This window comes from Myiozetetes cayanensis, unplaced genomic scaffold (genome assembly GCF_022539395.1).
Source record: "Myiozetetes cayanensis isolate MyiCay16 unplaced genomic scaffold, myiCay2020 scf15, whole genome shotgun sequence".
NCBI lineage: Eukaryota > Metazoa > Chordata > Aves > Passeriformes > Tyrannidae > Myiozetetes > Myiozetetes cayanensis.
The window spans coordinates 5365499-5385068 of record NW_026087159.1 but is presented as its reverse complement, the minus strand read 5'-3'; the positions used below and the strand labels follow the sequence as shown (position 1 = coordinate 5385068).

Here is a 19570-nt window from a genome sequence, read left to right as displayed (position 1 = left end):
ACAGTAGTTCCAGGAGGCTCCATCAGGACAAGGCTCATCTGCTGTGGAGATGCCCAGAATGAAAAGATGCTCAGTGATCCCAAAGATTCTGATGTTTGTCACACTCTGCTACTGCTGCTGCAGTCTTTGAACAGTACATTTACTGTATAAACAGCAAAAGACCCAAGAATTAGAAGTGTATTGAGGCAAGGAATACAAATGCTACCTTTTTTTTCCCGTTTATAAAAAAGGAAGACATTTGGAAAAGCCACCTGCAATGCCCAGTGGAAGAGGCTTCATGCAGAGCTCGTGTCTGCTCCAGTTCTTTGCACATGCCTTAGTCCTCAAAAGGTGACAGTAACAGAACGCAGGGAAACCAGATCCTCTTCCAAAGGTCCTGGCTCCAACAGCTACCACTGCTTCCTGGGGAGCCACACTGTGTCCCAGAGCTGCTGTTATACAGTGCTATCTGGGAAGCAAACTTCCCACTGGGTTTAGCTTGAAGAACTGCCACATAACTGCATTGCATCAGAAAAGCTGGTGAATTCCCACTGCAAAGGAAATAGAAACTGCAGAGCAGCTGGGCAAGCATCAGACAAGGTGGAACAAGGGAAAACAAATGTTTCTGTCACAATGTGTGACCAAACCGTGGTGCTGCCAGCTGAAGGATGCTGTGGGGGACAGCAGGAAACACAGGTCTCTCCTAAATGCAGCCCTCTGGATGGAACCCCCAGTGTAGGAATCTGCAAACAAACTCTGATGGGCACAAGGTAATTTCCTTGGTTATCAGCTACTCTTGGGGATGGACACTGGGTCTTTGATCTTAATGTAGGATGGCTTTTATGCCTCCAGACTCCTGAGCTCCAGCTGGGCTGGGCTGGAATCATAATCCAGCCCTTGGCCTGTGTGATGGTGTGTGCTGAGCATCATGCAACCTCATCCTGCATCCTCTAACACCGTGTGTGCAGACCAAAACCACTGGGCAATGTGCTACCAATCCAGGTAAGACCTTCTGCCACCATCAAACCCTGCAGGGACACAGCAATTCAGGAGTCACATCTGCTGAGTGCTTCCTTGGCCTCAATTATGTCCCAGAGCTGCTGAATGCTGGGGTTTGGTGTTCACCAAGGCTGTACAATGGGCTGATGTATGAAACTCTCAAGGGCTCCTCATTAATTTTGTATGTGAATATCCCCAGGACAATTATTCAGTAATTTCAAGAGCATTTCATTTCCCATACAGAGCTCTGGCCTTTTTCCTACCTGAGGCATAATTTTATGAATGACTCACTGGCACTTCACCACCCAGCAGAAGCCACCACGCAGCAAAGTGTTGTAGTAGTGGCTGCTAGGGAAGAAATTTCCTTCTTCTGGGATGGAGGAGAAAGGTGACCCATCCTGTGAACATGTTATCCACAGGCTGTGAGGAGGACATGGGAGCAGAGGTTTCAAATGCCCTGCGATCCTCCTGGGATCATGACCAAAGAGAACGTGGAGAACCCGCTCTGGATTTTGGCAGGGATGGTGTTGGCAGCTCCAGAAATGGGCTGAAAGGACATAGTTTGTCTAAGAGATGCCCACCCATCGTCTGCTGTTAGTCAGATCTGTCCTTTCTATATCATTCTTTCCAGGCATCATGAACCTCAAACTCCATCTTCCTGGGAGATGCCCGTCCCTCCTTGCCATGCAGGGGGAAAAACTTGCTTTACATCTTCTCCTCTTGATCTCAGATATGTGAAAGATGGTGATAAGAGAGCTCTGGGTTTGTACTAAAACACTTTCAGGGTTATTTGAATACCGGGGCTCGTTCTGAGAGACCTGGATCATTTGCTTCTACCCTCTAGGACAAGCTCAGTGGGTTTTCTGGCTATTGGTGACCAAGAGGTCATTTCTACCACCAAGCTCTCCTGAGGCTGTTTTCAGCAGCAGCCAGTGCCTGAAAAATGAACCTGGTAAACACTAGAAGGAGATTGTGTAACTGCCTGGTTTTGTGGTTCGTGATAGTTTTGCATGGGTGGGCACTGTGGTGTGAACCTACTTTCAGTTCTATTGATCTTCTTGCCCTGAAAAGCTAAAAAAAAAAACCCACCTGAGCCCTCTTTTCAAAGAGCCTGAAGACCACCCCAGAGGCTGCACACTCTACTGTTATGAAGGGAATTGGGGGAAATTTGCCTTCCTGCACCAAATCCAGGCTGTCACTTAGAGACTGTTTCTGCCATGGAGCTTCACAGGCCAGGGGCTGGTTAGCAGGGACAGGAGGTGAATGCCTGTGGCAGCACTGACACTCAGCAATTCACTGTGTAATTATTATCTGTACTGATTCAGCTCCATTCTTTAAGAGTTAGGGTGAATTCCTGGGTCAGGAGCCAGGAGGGGCAGTGATGTTCCTCAGGAGCTGCACTGAAAGGTAGGAAGTGAATGGGGTTGTTGGAGGGCTGGAACCTTGTGGTGGGTTGAACTTGACTGCCAGATGCCCACCCAGCTGCTCTCTCAACAAAACAGGGGAAGAAGGTAAGACAAGAAAGCCTTGAGATAGGGATCACTCAGCAATTGCCATCATGTCCAAAAGAGACTTGGGGACAAAAAAAAAAAAAAAAAGGTTTTGCTAATTCTGCAGCCTCACCTTGAGAGACAATCCACTCTGAAAAAATTATATTGCTCTGCAGATTAGAGCTGGCATATTTCTTCTATATCCACTCAGTTTTGGGTGTATGTATCTCTGGATCTTCACCCTTCCCAGCAACAGAGATGCCTCATTTCACCAGTGATGGAATTGAGACCAGCTGACTTTCTAAGGTATCATAAGCAATCGGGCACAGGCAGCAAGAGAAGGCAAGTGCCCTGCCTTCCAGATCTGTAATGGGGTGTAAGAAGGCTCATGCTGAGGGAAAACACTGGAATGTGCTCTGGGTTTGCTTTCTCTTCTCTCAAACCACTAAGCCCAGTTTCTGTAACTGTTTGCCCAACTGGCTGTCATGGGGATGACAACACTCACTGTTTCTGTGGGTAGATTTTCTTGTGGCTCAGCAAAATGGTGATAGTTTCTTGACTATTGTGCATTCATCTTCCCCACACTGAATACTGTGGGGAAATGGTCCTTTTTTTCTGTCCTTAGAGTTGGTGCCAGTAGGGTGTTTTCCCTGAACAGGGTGTTTGGGGTTTCCCTTTCGCTGTGTTTTGCAGCAAGTGGCCATTCCAGCATGCAAACCTGTCTGACTGCATCACATCCGTGTAACACTTCCCTCCAGGTGTGCAGGGGGGTTTTAGGCCAAGATTTTCCACTTTAAAGTAAAGGTTGCTTTTCTGCTAAAAGGCAATTACAACCTCTGGCATTTGGTCACTCACTCAAGTGAGTGAGGAGAAACGTGTCCAGCAGACTGGGCTTATGAGGAGCTGCTCTGGAAAGAAAAAGTGTGCCCTGGACAGCATCTGTGTGTCCCCAGGCCAGCTCTCATCAGCCTAAGTAATGGTGTGATGGGTTCCAATGGGATGTGGAGATGTGCTGGATGGTACTCTGGATGAGCCTGGGCACCAGCAAGGAAGCTGAAATCCCACGCTCTGCAATTTAATGTGGTGATGTGTCCCTCAGACTAGCACTCACCCATGAGGCACATAACTCTGTGTCTGATTTACTATATATGAGATAAGTTTGGATGAATTTTCTCCATGATAAACTTGTTCCTCTGGTGTGATTTGATCCTGGGGGACCTGCATCTGGAAAATCATCTTAATTTTTGTTTTTCAGCCCCATCATCCCATTTAAAACTGAGTACTTGAACAAGCCATGTTTTCTGTAGCTCTACAGCATTTTCTCCACAGCTTATGGGAAACCTCTGGGAAGGAGGAAGGAGCTGACACGCTCAGTGTGCTTCCCAGGGGGGTTCCAGCCCATCACAGCCTGAGCATGCTGGGAGAGGGGCCAGGGCTGGGTGTGGGGCTCCCAGCAGGGCAGTGACTCTGCGAGAGCTGCCTGGGTATGTCCCTGGCCCCTGTGGTAAATGTGAGATAAGCTGAGGTCTCTCAGCCTCTGTAAACAGTCTGCAAGCTCCGAGAAGCACCGTGTGTCTGCTGGTAAGAGTGACTTGTACCCTGAAACTGCAGTGGACTCACTCCCAGCGTCAGCAGGAACAGGAACCAGGGCTGCAGCATCTTCTGCTGTCACGTTCCTGGAAGGATGGGACATCTCCTGCTTCTATGTCGGGCTGTGATTCACCCAGGCTGGAGCCACTTCTTGGAAATGCCACTCCTCCAGGCTAAAAGAGGGAGAGGGAAATGCTGAACCAGCATATCCAATGCCATGCCATCACCAGGTACTAAGCGTGGACACCTCTATTGACCTCATGCTCATTTTTAAGTGTGTAGCACTCTTTGCAGACAGGATAATCAGCACAAACAGCTCAGAGGGTGTTTGCAGACCTGCATCTCTTTGGGCAGTGACCAAAAAAAAGTCGAAGTGGGTCTGTGTTGCTAAAAAGGAAATATCTCCCTTGGGAACATAAAGTATTGGTAGGACAGCTCCTTTACACAATTACTATGGCTTTAACTTTCTCATTGTTTAGAAAGAGAAACATCTTAAAGGCCTCCTCATGTCAGTCCTTCTGGTCACACTATTCAGCTGCAGCACTGCCATGGGGAATCTCCATCCTCCATCTGGTGCACACCTGGAGTGCTACAGGAGATTCTGACCCCAGACCTTGACATTTGCCATCCTGCTGCCACCATTTTCCTTTGCAGAAGTCCCCCAAGCTGCTGGGACCCTTGGTGTGGAGGTGGGATTTTGGGGCTGAGGCTGTGGTGCTTTCTCAGCAGTGTGGTACCTTGGCCCACTGGCCACTCCAGCCTTGAAGCTCCTGCACCTCCACGCTCTGGGACGCTGCTGTGGAGGAAAGCAAAAGAGAAAATGCATTTCTGGTGTTTCAATACTCCCACTTATCACACACAGCTGCCTCTGCACTGCTTAGGCACGAACTGAGACTGGGGTGCCAGTGATGTTCTTGTCCTTATCTGGGAGTCTTTCCAGATATCTGCAGCCAAAACTTTGCTCTGCAGTGCTGGAAACAGGGAGCTGCCCGAGTGGCCAGGATTTAGTCCAGGAGGTACCTTCCCACACTGGCAGGATGGTTTCCATAGCACCAGGGAGGTTGTTCTATTTCCACTTCTGAATGTCTTGTTTCCTTTTTATTTCACTACTGAGGCATCACTGAGTGGATCGTGCTGCTCAGGTTTCTGTGCTCAGCCCACAGACAGGAGTTCCTGCAAAAGGGGTGACATCCCTTCCTGCCTGGGGGTTGTCTCTGCCCCGGTGGCCATCAGCAAAAACCGCTGAGTGAGGTCAGAGCTCAGCCCAGACAGAGCTGTGCCCACATCTCTGGGGCACAGGGCAGGCGAGGCAGGACGTGTGCTTGGCTGCAGGGCTCCTCTGGCATCTCCTATGTCATCATGTCCCAGCATGGAGACCCTTCATTTTTAACAATTTTCCAGGTGTCTGTGTGAGGTAGGGATGGAAGGAAGGACAGAGCAGGAAGGGGAGCCCGAGGAGTCAGTAGATGGCAGAGTTGGTTTAGCGTTTGCTCTCTGCTGTGCCTCCCACGGGTTCACAGGGAATCTATGATGGATTTGTTATCAAGATGACTCCCCAAAGTTGGGTCTATTGTAGCCTGGCCTAGGAGTAAGGGGCTGGGGTCGGGGCAAGCATTCCCACCAGTGTGCAGCAGCAGCAGGACTGCAGGCATGCAGGAAGAGGGCTCCTCCTGATACCAACATGCCCTGCTCAGAGCATCATGCCAAGGAGAAGGGGCTGTGGGATACCACTGCAATGTCTGTCACACTCCAGGGAAGGTGACTCTGATCTGTCTTTGCATTGCTTCCCAACAGATTCAAGGTTGGTTTTGCTGCCTCTGACCCTCTGTGCACTGCCTTGGTTGGGCTCCCACATGAGCATGACTGCATGCGAATTTCCACCTGAGCACAGCTTCCTCCTTTCTCCTCCATGGAGAGAGGTATTCCCAGGTAGGGGCTGAGGATTTCCTCTCCAAAGCCCTCAGGTCAGAGCAGTGTTCCTTGTCTGCCCTTTGCCCCTTTGGCTGCTCATCTCCTGCCACTGACAGCAGTGTCACTCTCTCTTGCTCACCCTGGGGCTGTGTGTGACCCCAGTGGGATCCTAGTGATCATGAGGGATGAGCACAGCCTCCCAGGGGATTCAGAGATCAATGGGAAGAGGGGACAAATGACAGCAAAGGTTGAAACGATGTGACTGAAGAGCCACAGAGGTGATTCTTGTAGTGGTGAAGAAAGCCCTGTGATGAGAACCTTATGGAGTAAGAGGTGTGAAAGGTTTCGGAAAAGATGAGTAATTTGCATTAATAATGCCTTGGCAGGGGGATTGTGGTGTAATGAAGGAGAGAAATGGAGAAGATTGAATTAGTAGCTGCCAAATCTGCCTTGGGAGATTGCCCATCTCCTGATAATTTCCAATCAGGACCCAGATGATTTGCTGCAGGATGTGCCAGTGCCCAGTGGAATAACCAGGCATAGCCAGCCCGGGGCTCAGCCAGTGCAAGGGCTCACTGCAAACCTCCAGCTACAGAGGAAGGGAAAGGCTGAGCAGGATAGCAGCTGATTCAGGTTGTGTCCCACCCACCTCCCACGACAGAACCCACACAAAATCCTTGATATCCCATCCATCCCAGTGCTGCACGTGGACTTTGGCCAAGAGCTGTGAAACCCTCCATGGGGCACAATGCCTAGATCTAGGGGCGTGTCCCACCCACTGTCCGACCTTGTAGGGTGGTGGGAGCCGAGGGCTGGGTGGCCCTGCTGTGGCAAGGTTGGGTTTGTCCTCGTGGAGCTCAGCGAGTGCCCGGAGCTGCAGATGCGGCTGCCGGGGACTCAGCTCCGTGCGGGGAGGAGTGTCAGCATCCCCCGTCTCCTTCCAAGCCTTTTGTTTTGTTTGTGTGTCCCACACGGATGCGGAAGACGTGGTCCTGCCTGCCTTTTGGTCCTGACGGGGCGGGCGGGGAGGAAGGGGCGATGCAAAGTCGATGCTGGGACCCTCCCCACCCACCCATCGCGGCGCGCCGTGGGAGGCGGCCGCTGGCACCGGCAGCCCTGCAGCCTCCCGCGGGTTTTGCTTCTCCCCACTCCTACCCTCTCCTTTCGCAACATGAAAAGGCAGAGCCTCGCCGGGGCGTTTCTCTGAGGCTTTGATGGGCGCAGGCCCCCGCTCCCCGTGCCGGGGAAAGCAGCTTTCGGCTGTTGGCCGAGTGCGGGGGGACGCTCGGGATGCTCTGCTCCCTTCCGCCGTGACTCAGGCAGCAGGGGCTTGTTTGGCAGGGCCGGGGCCGTGGGGGCCTCCACACCGACGTCTATTTTTAGGAAGTCGGGAGAAGTAGGTGCAACCTTCACAGCAAGAAGTTTCTAGTGCCATTTGTGGTTTCGCAGCTCCGGTAAGGCTCAGCATCAGCAGTTTGGAGGCCGGGTGCTCTCTGCGGCTCAGCACAGCAAGGCTGGCACTGCCACCCAGATGTGGCACGAAAGCCACGTGCCCTTCGAGGCCCTCCATCCTCTGTGGGGTCACTGGGACTTGTGTTTTTGCTGTTCCCCGCTCTCCAGCCACCTCAATCTCCCAGGGAAGGGCTGGCTCAGGGTGTGCCCGCACGTGGGTGTCTCCAAGGCTGAGGGCCCTGGCGAGCGATGGGGCTGCAGCCTGCCCTTGCCATCTTAGTGGCTACAACCACCATCTTCTGCTCTGTTCTCCCACAGAAACGTAACTGTCACAGGTGTTGATACGTTTGTCTCTCTCTGAGGCTGCTTCTTGCTGCTCTGGACTCCAAGAACTTTTCTTCTATTCATACCAAGGTAGAAAATGAACGGAAACTGCAGCGCAACCTTTCCTTCTCCGGATGCTGGTGATGTTTTCTGTGGTGTTCTGGCTCTGTCTGTTCCCCCTTCCTCTCTGATGACACGTCTCCTGAAGACATGAGAGCTCAGAGGATACAGGAGAGTGAAAAATCTAAAGTGAAAAAGCAAATGATGGAAAAGCTCAACTTTCCCTTTTGCCCATGGTCCTGTGCTGAAGTGACTTTATTTAGTTTTCTCTCATAGATTCCCTTCTGCATCCCTCCCACAGCATTGCAGGTAAACTCCTTTTGTGACTCAGAATAAAATCTTCTTTTTCAATGTATTGTTCTTAGCACTGCACACCACCCAGATTTTGTTAATTGTAAAGAGTGTGTGGGGCAAGCAGCACATTTTAAAAAACTAGTCACAAAACCGCAGCAGGCACACCAAAAGAAAAAAATCACTCTCTTATCAGCTTTCACCTTGCTGCCTTCAGAGATGCTCCCAGCCTTTGACAGATCACAGGGGCAGACAACCGGATATTTTCTCAGTAAACAAAACTCAGAGCGCTGAGTACAAGTGGAGACAATTTGCTGATCAGCGGAAATACCACAACTAGGTCAGTAGGAATGCAAACGATGGATCACATTTTCCCATTGTCGCACCCAAGGATTAACTGACTGGAGGAACTGTGCCAGTCTGGGTTCAGGAGCAGATGGGCATGCTTGTGTTCGGAGGGTTTGGGGTGGGAAAAGAAAACCCAGTTGGTTTCTGAGTGGCAGACTTGTCACCACAGTGAAGGTGTGACTTCATCTTCCCTGGGATTACCCCATGCAGGCAGACTCTGCCTTCTGGTGATGGGTCCTCTCTCCATTACTCATTGTTCCCCTGGACCATGCCCCTCTTTCTCCAAAGCTGTGTTCCCCCTCTGATATGCTTCCCCATGTTCCTACAGCAGATAAACAGTCAGGGATGTGCAACCGTGATGCTGCCTGGCCCTGGCATTGAGGTAGCGTGGGCTTCGAGGATTTTGAGTCTTTCCCCCAATCCCTACTATCCATGTGAGGAAGTGAGATGGCAACAGAGCATGTCTCCAAGGCCCAACACCCCTGCACACCCTGCAACAGCTTTTTCCTCCTGGGCTTGCCTGGTTCTGAACAGAAACAGTGACAGAACAGCCCGCTGTGGCTCTGCCTCCCACAGAGCTTCGTTGGCACCCCCTGGTCGCTCTGGCACTGGCACAGCAGTCACAGTAGTCCGGCTTGAAGGACCAAAAGGTGCAGGGTGGGTGGCTCCTGAGGGCCTGCTCCCCGCCAGCCAGGGCAGCAAGGGGCTGGATCACCGAAATGGAGCAATGGCTTCCTGAAGAGGAGCTGCCTCTAACGAACCTCTGCCGCGATCCCCACTGTCACATTTTCCACCTGCTCTCTCCCATCAGGGTGCCGGTGATTAGAGACTCAGTTTCCTGGTTTGCAGCACAAGCTGGCCAACCCTCTGGTGATGTTTTGTGCTGGGTACCCAAAACTAGAGTCTCTCCCCATCCTCCTCACCGAGCCCATCAGCCCCTCGGAGGATGCTGCCGGCTCCAGCCTCCCCAGCAAGGTGCCTGCAGCGGGGCCAGTGACGTGCTTGGGCTTTCCGGCATTACCTACAGGTTCTTCTCCTTTCGGTGAAGCAGTGACAGGTGGCTCTCCAGAAATGGCTTTGAAGAGGTTTTTGTCTGCTGGGGACAGCCAGGGCTGAGGAATAGCTGTGCAAAACCTCTCTGCAACACTCAGTGCTGTGGTTTCACATGTTATCTGCTGCCTCTGTCCCAGCACTTTCACGAACAGTATTAAGTGATGAATTCTCATGTCATTTTGTTTCTCATGTAGCAACTTCCCCCAAATGTGTTAAATTCAGAGGAAACTCTGAAGAGCCCTGGAAAATGCTGGTGAGTGTGATGGGGCTAAGGCACGGGGTGAGGACTTTGAGGAGCGGGTGCTTCTCCCCATCACAGCCTCATGGCCCTCAACTGTCTGGGTTGTTCTTGGGAATATCCAAGTGTCTTTCTGCCCGTGGCAAGCTTGCCATGGCAGGGGTGGTGTGCAGGATCTTGATGTCAGATCAACCTCCTGTGAGGAGGCCAGGGCTGGTCTTTCCAAAGATGATGCCAATTTTAAGACAAAAAGGAATAAAAGCAGGCACTTGGCAGTGGTCCCAGGCTGTGTGTGGGCTTGGTCCTTTGCAGCAGGGCTGCAAGCCCAAGGAACCAGACCCAAAGCCTGGCAATGCTGAGGAGACCCTGTTTGGCAGCAGTGCATCCCCAGCACTGTTTGGGTCACCTTGCTCCTGCCAGGAGGATGTTTTGGGGGGAAGGGGGATGGGAAGCCCTGCTGAGCTGAACAGCAAGGCATCACTTGGACAGTCAGCGTGTGTGGGCAACCCTCAGGGTAGGGGTCCCCAGGGCAAGGACTCCAGAAGCCACTCTGCCCTCTAGAAGGCAGAAGTGACACTGGGGGGCTGACCTCAGAGCTGGCAGCCCCATCTCAAAGCTCCCCTCATTCCAGAGGTGTGACACTCCTGGCACAGTGACGCACCAGCCAGGATCTCAGCCCTGGGCTGTCCTCTGCCCAGTTTCTCAGTTGCTGCCCACAAAGACCCTGGAGCCATCCCACTCTTGTGATTTGGATGTTACATTTAGGAGGATGGTGACCTGCCAAAGTCAAACTGATTCAGTTGCAGAGATGTTTGTGCTCTGTCACCAGGTTTTGCATTTGCGTTTCGCAGTGCCCTAACCACACAGGGCAGGCTGCAGGAGAGAGGGCAGAGTGCAAAAGCAATGCTGGATTCAATCCTGCAGCTCTCTGAGCAGGTCTGAAAGGCACTGTGTGCCCTCCTCTCCAGCGACTGCTGGTGAGCAGCACCTGCTCAGCACCCACTACCTCACAGGATCCAACCCTTTATTTGCTGTGTGCACATCTGATAAGAGCATTGCCTCCAGCATCTCTTCTACACTTTCAAAACAGCTCTACACAGTGGCTTGATGATGCCTTCAAATCAGCACCCCAAGTCTCCTCACAGTACAGCCTCTCAGCCCTCCTCCTCTGCACCCCAACAGCCCCACCAGATTTATTCTCTTTATATGGAGAAAAAGAGGTCTGTCCCATGTTGAAAGCAGTGAGGACACTTCTGTATTTACCCTGAATTATTTTAGTTACATGTACACAAGAATGTTGGATGCCTGAAAAGTTTGGGGGCAGGACCTCACCTCACTGCTGCCAGTCTGAGAGGGGTCAGGGCACAGAGGTGACAAGCATTGCCCAAAGTTGGTGGTGACACTGGCAGGTCAGCAGCTGACAGGAGCGCCTGTCATCTCCAGCAGCACTTTTCATGCCCCCATATATAGATACAGGCAACATGGATAAGTAGAGGCAGGGTCTGTAATGGCTGGTGCCTTTGGATGCAAGGTGAGCACCTCCCAAAGATACCAAGAAAGCTACTTAAAACTTGTCTCTCCAGATTGATTTGGAGAGGGGGGTTCAAACTTTGGGCTTCAAAGTCCCGCTGTCTGTGGAGGAGCATGAAAGCTGTGCCCACACTAGGGTCACTAGGGTACCCACAGAGATGACCTCTTCTCCCAGATCATCCAGCCTCCCCAGGCAGAGACTTCACCCCTGGGGAGCACAAGGGAAGGCAGACACCAGCACAACCCAACTGCCTCAGCCAAGCATCTTCACTGCCAAAAATCATCCTTCTCTTGAAGGAAATGAACAGCAAAAAGCCTTTCTTCCCCTTTTGAGAAACAACCAACTTTCTGAGTGCTTCCTAGCCTCTGGCAGCCCACAGTGCTGCTCAGCAGCTCTCTACCTGTATTCATAGGCTTCATTTCTTTGAAGAAAACTTGCCACAAAACTTTCATCACCAACAGGAATAAAAACCACCAGCGAATAGTTTGGAGTGATTCAAGGGCAAGTATGAATATACAGAATAAGAACCCGTCTCTGTTTCTTGTAGAACAGTAGGAAAAAGGCATGGAAGTGCAACAGAGAGAAGAAAGTCTAAGCAACCTTTTTTGTTGTTGTTGTGGGAGACAGCAGTGAACAAACCTACCCACTACGAAGAGGTTTTTCCAGGAAGTGTAGGTTGCTGCAACCTGTATCCCTTGAGCAGCGGGCGCTCGCACAACAGTTCTCATGCTACTTGCAAGCAGCTCATTTGAAGGAGCCCCAGCCAAGTGCAAGGAGGATGAATGAACCCTACAGCCCCGAGACACCCCGACCCATCAGCGGCACCTCGCCCGGCACCATGAAGATGTTCATGGTCTTCCTCACCGTATTTATTGTCGCACAGATGATCGGCACCGTACTCTTCTGTTTATATCTTCACATGAAGATGGATAAGGTAAGTGGAGAAAGAGGCTTGCCTGTCTCTGCTGGATTGCTGGCACGGTTTGACTTCAGCTGTGGTGAGGCTGCTCACCAGAAGGATGAACACGGGGTAGAAGACGATGCTGACCACCGAAGGGATGCAGCAGTAGCATTTATCACACCTGTGTTCTCCTTTCTGCTTTAGTTTGACACGAAGGTGTACACTGGGAAAGAGATCTCTTCCCTTCGTTAACAAAAACAGAATGGATCACTCAAGAAGAGCCGTTAAGAGCAAAACTGGCAGCCCACAGCCAGTTCAGGGACAGGAGAGTGTGGTTTAGGCGTGCAAGTGGCTATTTTAGGCTTGGTGGTGGTTTGTCTGGTTTTGTAGCACTGGGCATGCACTGTGACACTAATTGTGAAGAGGAAAGGTCCAGAAATGAAAATTTTTTTTGAGTTTCATGTATGAATTTTACCAAGGTCTCACTTCAGATGCTGTCTTTCAATTCAGGGAAGAGAAGACTGGACCTTAGTACTTTGTCATTTTTTGAAGAGCTACAGTATTGGTGATCATGTCCCATATTTGGGACAATATTTACCAAAAAGTTAGAGTCTGAAAAACTATTTTAAGGTTGCCATGATTGCAACCACAGTGCATGATGCTTAAAATCACCGATCTAAAGCTACTTTCCTCCAAACCAGAAAAGACTGCCAGATAAAGAAATATGTGCCTAAAACCCAGATCAAGTTTTTCTTGCCAGGTGCATCAATAAGGTCGTCATTACTGATTTTTAAATGTATTGTATCAACTTAAATTGAAATTTAGGTGGGTGATTTCTGATCATCAAGGATGGAGAGCAATCCTGAGCTAGAGGGTCTGAAAGGTCAGGGGGGTGGAAGGGAACTTTGCTGCACAGAGTTTGCAGCCTGGGGCAAAGGAGTGAGTAGAGGGTCTCCAGCAGAGCACAGTGTGACTGCACAGGGCCACCACAGAGGATTAGAGGCAGCTGAAATGCAGTCATGGGTGGCAGGAGGATTTCAGCTACCTTCACAGCTTGTGGCAGGACTTCAAACCCAACCCTCCACACCCCAGTGCTGCTTGTGCTGCGCGCTCTGCCTGACCGTGTGTCTTCATGTCCAGCTGCACTTTCTCTTTGCCATTTAGCTGACTGCTAAGTTTAAAAAAAAAGAAAACAACAACAACAACAAAAAAGAAAACAGGTATAATTTCACAAATCAGTATTTTAGTGCATTTATTTATTAATTTATTGGCTTTCTGATTTTTTTTCAATCTGAAGCTCTTGGCACAATTCAGTCCCAACCCACATGTCGTTTTGTTTTCTTGGCAGCTCTGTTAATCAATAAGTGAGTGTAAAAAATGTCAAGCCCCCCGTGTGGGCAGGGAAACAAGGGGCTGAGCAAGCAGCCCAGCTGCCCGCTGGGGCCACTGGGGAAGCAGCCGCAAACCCTGAGTCCCTGGGCCACCTCCTGAGATTTCTGCACCCTCTGGAAAAGGCAGAGAGAGACATTTAGATTCATTATGAAGGTGATAGAAAAATAGATCCTGAGCAATCCTCCTCTCACTCAGCATTGCAGATCAGCGTGAGCTCTGTGGGTGCAATTCCCAGAGGAGGTGCAGTGCTGTGTTGGGTGGCTGGTGGGAGTTCTTGGTACCCACAGTTTGTCTGCCCAGCTCATCCCAATGCTGAACATCTGACCCTGAGCTCTGCATGCAGTTGTTGCAGGTTTCCCACTAACATTCCATTCACTTCTCTCCTCTCTCCTGTTGGCAGATGGAAGAGGTATTGAGCTTAAATGAAGATTACATCTTCCTGAAGAAAGTACAGAAATGTCAGACAGCAGAAGGTCAGAAGTCGACATTACTGGACTGTGAAAAGATTTTAAAGAGTTTCCGGAATGTCCAGTACAAGGTACGTGCTGCTCTGGGAATAAAGAAGGGGTCGCTGTTTAGGAGTGGCTGTACTGGACAAAACAGGCAGGAAAGGAACAGTTCTTTCTCATTGTCACTGCCTGATGACAACAAGTACCTGAGCTAAACCTTCAGGTTTGCGTCAGTGCCCGACTGACTACCAAAAATTGTGTCTGAGGTGGGCCCTGCTCAGCAGCCCTGAAAACCCCTGCTGTAGGGGCAGGGATGTGCCTGGCATCGCTTAAAGCATGGCTCTCTGACATGTTTTTAAATGAAAAGGAGATGTTTGTTTTTCTTCTTTCTCTTTTTTGCAAATAGACTTTCCCTTCACATAATTTTAGTTGCATGAAAACTAAGATCATAAGCAAACCCCCTGCTGCAAACAGTGATGCAAGGGGAGGTACTGGAGGAGCTCTGTCATTTTTAACACCTCTGCTAGGAGGTGTCAGGGCCAAACAGCAGCAACTTGAGCAGTGACCACACAGAAGCTTTCAGAATCATTTATTTGTACATCTTCAAAAAATATATATGTTTTTGCTGTTGTTACAGGATGGAGCCATCAAGGAGCAGCCCAAATTTGAAAAGCAGAGAGGTGAGTTTCTTGGTGTCACCAGTGCACCCATAGCTTGGTCTGGAAAGGGATTTCCTTCACCCTGCAGCAGCTCAGGGTATGACATGGAGGCAGGGGACAGAGCAGGGTTTGATGCATCCCCATGGGGGTAGGACTGTGCACAGCCTGGGGCTGGTGGAGGAGGGCACTGAGCATGGATGTCTCACCAGGGCAGGCGGTTCTGGGTGACACAATGGCTGAAGTCGATGAAATTGAACCCAAAACTAAATCCATGGTCTTTTTGCATTGCAGGTCATGAGCACCATGAACACTCCCATTTGACACACAAGAATGAGACGTCGGTGGCAGGTGAGGTGTGGGCACACCCAGGTCCTGTCCCAGCAGTGGGAAAGGGGGCACTGTCTCCTCCATGGGCTTTGTGCCTCAGAGGCTCTGCTGGAGTTGGAATCTGGAGACAGTGTCTCTGAGCTGGAATTGGCCTGTAGAGAAAAAAACCTGATAGTGGGAGGTGCTGCAGTCCCTGTGGAGGAGCTGTGCTGCCCGGGGGGCAGGGAGGGGGTGCCACGGCATCAATAACACTGGCCTTTTGGAATTGCAGCAGAGAAGAGGCAGCCAATTGCAGTCCACCTGGCAGTTCAGAGGAGCAACAATACAGCCTCAGGTAAGACAGACCCACTCCGTCTGACCTTGGCCAGGGAGCCAGTGGGACATGTCAGGGTGCATCCCCAATGCTGCCCCATTGCTCTCTAGAGGTAGGGACAAGGGACAAAGCAACTCCAGCATGAAAGTGTGTCCCCAAAGCATAGAAAACCTCCCAGTGCATGTCACCACATGCTCCTGTACCACATGGGGTTCACACATCCCATGCTGACTGTCCTTAGTAGCTGTATGTATGTGCCTTCCTAGAAATGCACCACAATAGATTAATCTTTGCAAGTGGAAAAATTTTTCTCATCATATTTAAGGAAAAAAACCTTCCACTTTTTTTTTGTTCTTCAGATTGAGGTCTTTTGCTCTCCTGGCCACACCTAGTTGGGGTGGCTGCTGCAGGAGGGCTCTGCTGGCATATTGTATCTGCTGATTTAATCCTCTTCTCACCCGTAGTGGTCTTGGTAGCAATGTGGGCTGGCTGAGGACACTACAATCACAACACAGATAGATCCAAACTGATTTAGGCAAGCTGTACTTATTTGCAGCCATGGCCATGCTAGGTTTGAGAGATCTACCTGAGTCCATCTGCATTTGTGTGTCCCTCTGTATTGACCATGGGGGCTCTCCAGCATAGCCTTAGCTAAGGGACATCCCTCAAGAGCAGGGATTACCAGAGTGTGAGCTTGCAAGGCCAGTCTCTCCATCTGGCAAGGATTTCACAATCTGAGCACTTCTGATTTAATTATGGAGTAACTGACAGCAATCAGCAACCGCTCTTTCCATCTCTGACGCAGCATTTTACCCAGAGCACAGTCTATCTGTGGAAAACTTAATGTTAGATAAGATCAAAGAAGTGAGAAACTTGCTGCATTTTAAAACTCCTTGCTCAAGCAGTTGCTGAGCCCATAAAGCAGGTTGAAATGGCCCAGAGAGCAGCAGCTGCCTGGTGCTCAGCTCCATGTGGGCAAATGTTCCTGTGGGATGCTCAGTCTTGGACTATGGGCTGCGTGGCTCTCCCAGGATCGCCCGTGCCACCCTGCCACAGGGACTGGGACTCTGGGATGGGGCAGTTGAACCCATTATTTCCCTTGGAGCCAGGTTGCTCATCCTGGCTGCTCTTGCATCAACTCTGTGAGGTACCATGATGACACCAGTACTGTCCCAAAAGCCATGGCAGCAGCTGGTCAGTGTGGGCTGTGGTCCCAGTGGTGGGAAGCAGCACTCGCTGAACCCTCCCAGCTCTGCACCCAGGCAGGGTTCAGAACTGTGGGGTGTTTAGTTTTGTGCTTCCTTGGTAAAGTCTTACCATCTCCAGAGGCCAGGTGGAGGAGGGACTTGGGAGGAAAGGCTGTGTGCCCTGGGATGGCAGGTTCTGAATAATGGAGTTGCAGTGTGATTTGGAAATGCTCTGAGGGCTTCAAGGTTGTAACACTGAAATCCATGGAGATAGCAACCCTACAGGAGTGGACACAGGAGTGTGTTTGGGCTGTGGTGGTAACCATGTGCAGTCCTCCTCCCTAAGCATTTCCACTTGGCCAGATGAAGGAAGCAAAATGCTCCTCCCCTTGCATATTGATTCAAGGGTGTCAAGGCCAGTGACCAGCAACGTGTGTTGAACTTGCCCTGGCCTTGGGGAAAGGGCAAGGAGAAAGGGACCTGCTCCCATGGGCTGGGGTTGGTGTCCTGGGGTGGGAAGGACCCACCCCTACACCCCACAGACAGACAGGGGCTGTGAGGCCAGATGTCTGTGGGGGTCCCCCCAAAAACTGGATATCTCCTTCACCCAACTCACCTGCCGTGCTCTCTCTACAGGGCTACAGTTGCAGGAGACCATGTATGGCCCCACAAACATCTTGATATCCAACCAGAAGGGGAAACTGAAGGTGAAGGAAGCAGGGCTCTACTACATCTACTCCCAAGTCAGCTTCTGCACCAAGGAAGCATCTTCAGCACCCTTCACCCTCTATGTTTACTTGCATCTCCCCAAGGAGGAGGACCGGCTCTTGCTGAAGGGACTACAGACACAGGGCACAGGGAAGGACTGTGAACTCCGGTCCATCCGGGTGGGAGGTGTCTTCAAGCTCCGGGAAGATGACATGGTCTTTGTCAACGTGACAGACTCTACAAAACTGATCGTCAGCCATGGCAACAACTACTTTGGCATCTTCAAGCTGTAGTGACGGAGGGGCCATCCTGAGCTGGGGTTCCAGCATAATTTTGTTGAGCAACGTGCCTTTCCCTGTTTCCCTTATTTATGTTCCTCTGCCTCTTTGTTTTTCTTGTTTCTTAATTTGTATATTTTGTTATTTATTAATGAGGGCCAGGGGGCCCTGAGAACACAAATGGAACAAAGTTTGAAGCTGTTGTTATTTGCTCTTAGCTTTCTTCTGCCACTGCCAATGATTTGGTACACGCTGGTGCTGTGTGTCTGGGTCCACACACCCCACATTCCTGGCAGGGTCACTGTCCCCGTTATGTCACAAGAGCTTTGTTTAGCAAACTACCATCAATGTTTCTTTCCTAGCAACTGTAGGATGGCTTGGGGCACGTCAGCCTAGCTGTGTTTGTACGTATCTCCCCTACAAATCTGCTTACCAAACATCAATGGAAAAACATAAAAAGGCTTAGGAACGTCTCCTCTAAAGGAATCAGTCAGCCCAGCGCTGTCCTTATGTTCTAGCTGCTGGTGATGCATCGTTGCCACCCTGTCTGCTGTATTTTGAGATCCCCCTTTTTTCCATCCATGCCTATCTGTGAAACTCAACCAGTCTTCTCAGTGTGTCACTGCCTTGACCGGGTTCATACTTGGTGACAATTGCTCCACATCAGAGGAGTGATTGGTGGCTGAGGTGGGACTGCTGGTTTCAAGGCAGAGTGAGAGTAAGGCACCAGTGGTGCTCTGCTCTTAGTGACCTGAATCTGCTCACCAGAGTGTCCTTCCTCCTGCCTCTGCAGGTAGAAAACTCTCTGCCTGTGGACTGTTTCACTCCTCTGTGGAAGGGGCATTGGGCACCACCTCAAAACTGGACCTGCATCTTCTCCTGAGACCCCCTACTACCCTAAGAGGAGGACCAGAAAAGCACAGAGGTGGCAGGACCAAGCCCTCCAAGGGGCATGTGCAGAGCTTCCTTTGGCTGTCCTCACTGAGGATGTGCCAACAGTGGCACTTTTCCTGAGCTCCAGGAGAACAGGACCCTGTCTTTGGCAGGGGTTGGGGTACCTGGTGAACACTGCACACTGGGGTCTTCCCAACCCTATTCTGCAGCTTGGCATGCAGGCAAGGTGATCAGGGCACAGGGACGCTGATGCAGCACTTTTAAAGAGTGTTTGAAGATGACACAGGCGGCATTTTGTTATACTGGTGGCACTTGTCAGAGTCACAAAATTTGGAGATAGTCCTGGAAACCAACAGGAAGAGCTTCCAGATTTTGGCAGTCCTTAGGCTTTGCTTGGCTGGAGGCTGCAGGTCTAGTCCTCATACGGTGCCTGAGTGCCACCACTGATGGGATGGACAGGGCAGTCTTTGCACAGCCCATTGCAGTGCTGAGTGCCCAGCACAGACCCCTCCCGAAATCAACAGTGCTCAGAGACAGTCTGGATTCACTATAATTTAATATGTATTTTTTGGCTGTTCTCTAAAACTGCCTAACTTCATCAGGGAATGGACCTGATGTCAGACTCTTGTCTGACAACATGTATAAGGAATATTTATTTAACTAAAATGGTCTTATATTTGCAACCAGGGAGAGACTGCGTGCCAGGGGACTATGTTGCAGCATATTTCAATGTTCACGGTTTCCCCTTCCCCAGTATTGGGTTTCGTCCACTGATCACCCAGCTAATACAATTTATGAATTAAGAGATAGGTGGCTTTGAATGTTTCAAGCGCTGCTCAGCCTTCCCAGTCCCAGGCTGGGATTTCCTGGGGTCCTGCTTGGAGTCTGGGGACCAAGAATGCGGTGTGGTGGCACTGAGGGGGCACACTGGGGACAGCCAGTCCCAAAAGCCTCCAGGGGCAGCCATCCCACCATGCTCCTTGGGGCATGTGGGGTGCCAGGGCCAGGCACCACTGGGGACATTTTGGCTGGAGGAGGAAGCAGGGAGCCCCTGCCCTGGGAAGCCAGCAGGGCACTGGAGGTGGAGCACCCAGCACAGCTGTGGAGCAGAGAGGTGGGGAGGAGTTTAAGGGGATTTAGGACACCTGACTGGAAGAGGACTATTCCTGCCTGTCCTAAGGTCATGGAGCCTGCAC

General features: G+C 50.8%; 2 protein-coding genes across 2 annotated transcripts in view; both read left to right on the top strand.

The window, feature by feature from the left end:
- The window catches only part of BRS3 (bombesin receptor subtype 3), a 478452-nt gene that overhangs the window by 41939 nt on the left and 416943 nt on the right, over positions 1-19570 (top strand). The gene's annotated exons all lie outside the window — the stretch shown is intronic.
- Positions 11991-17576, top strand: CD40LG (CD40 ligand). Its single transcript, XM_050310684.1, has 6 exons — positions 11991-12200; positions 13960-14097; positions 14646-14688; positions 14959-15015; positions 15266-15328; positions 17131-17576. Exons 1-6 carry the CDS (start codon positions 12045-12047, stop codon positions 17493-17495), a joined length of 822 nt encoding a protein of 273 aa, XP_050166641.1. The 5' UTR covers positions 11991-12044; the 3' UTR covers positions 17496-17576.

Excerpts from the sequence above, each read along its gene's own strand:
- CD40LG (XM_050310684.1), top strand. The coding sequence starts at position 12,045 with ATGAATGAACCCTACAGCCCCGAGACACCCCGACCCATCAGCGGCACC. Across the intron at positions 14,689-14,958 it reads CAAATTTGAAAAGCAGAGAG|GTCATGAGCACCATGAACAC; the intron begins GTGAGTTTCTTG and ends TTTGCATTGCAG. Across the intron at positions 15,329-17,130 it reads GAGCAACAATACAGCCTCAG|GGCTACAGTTGCAGGAGACC; the intron begins GTAAGACAGACC and ends CTCTCTCTACAG.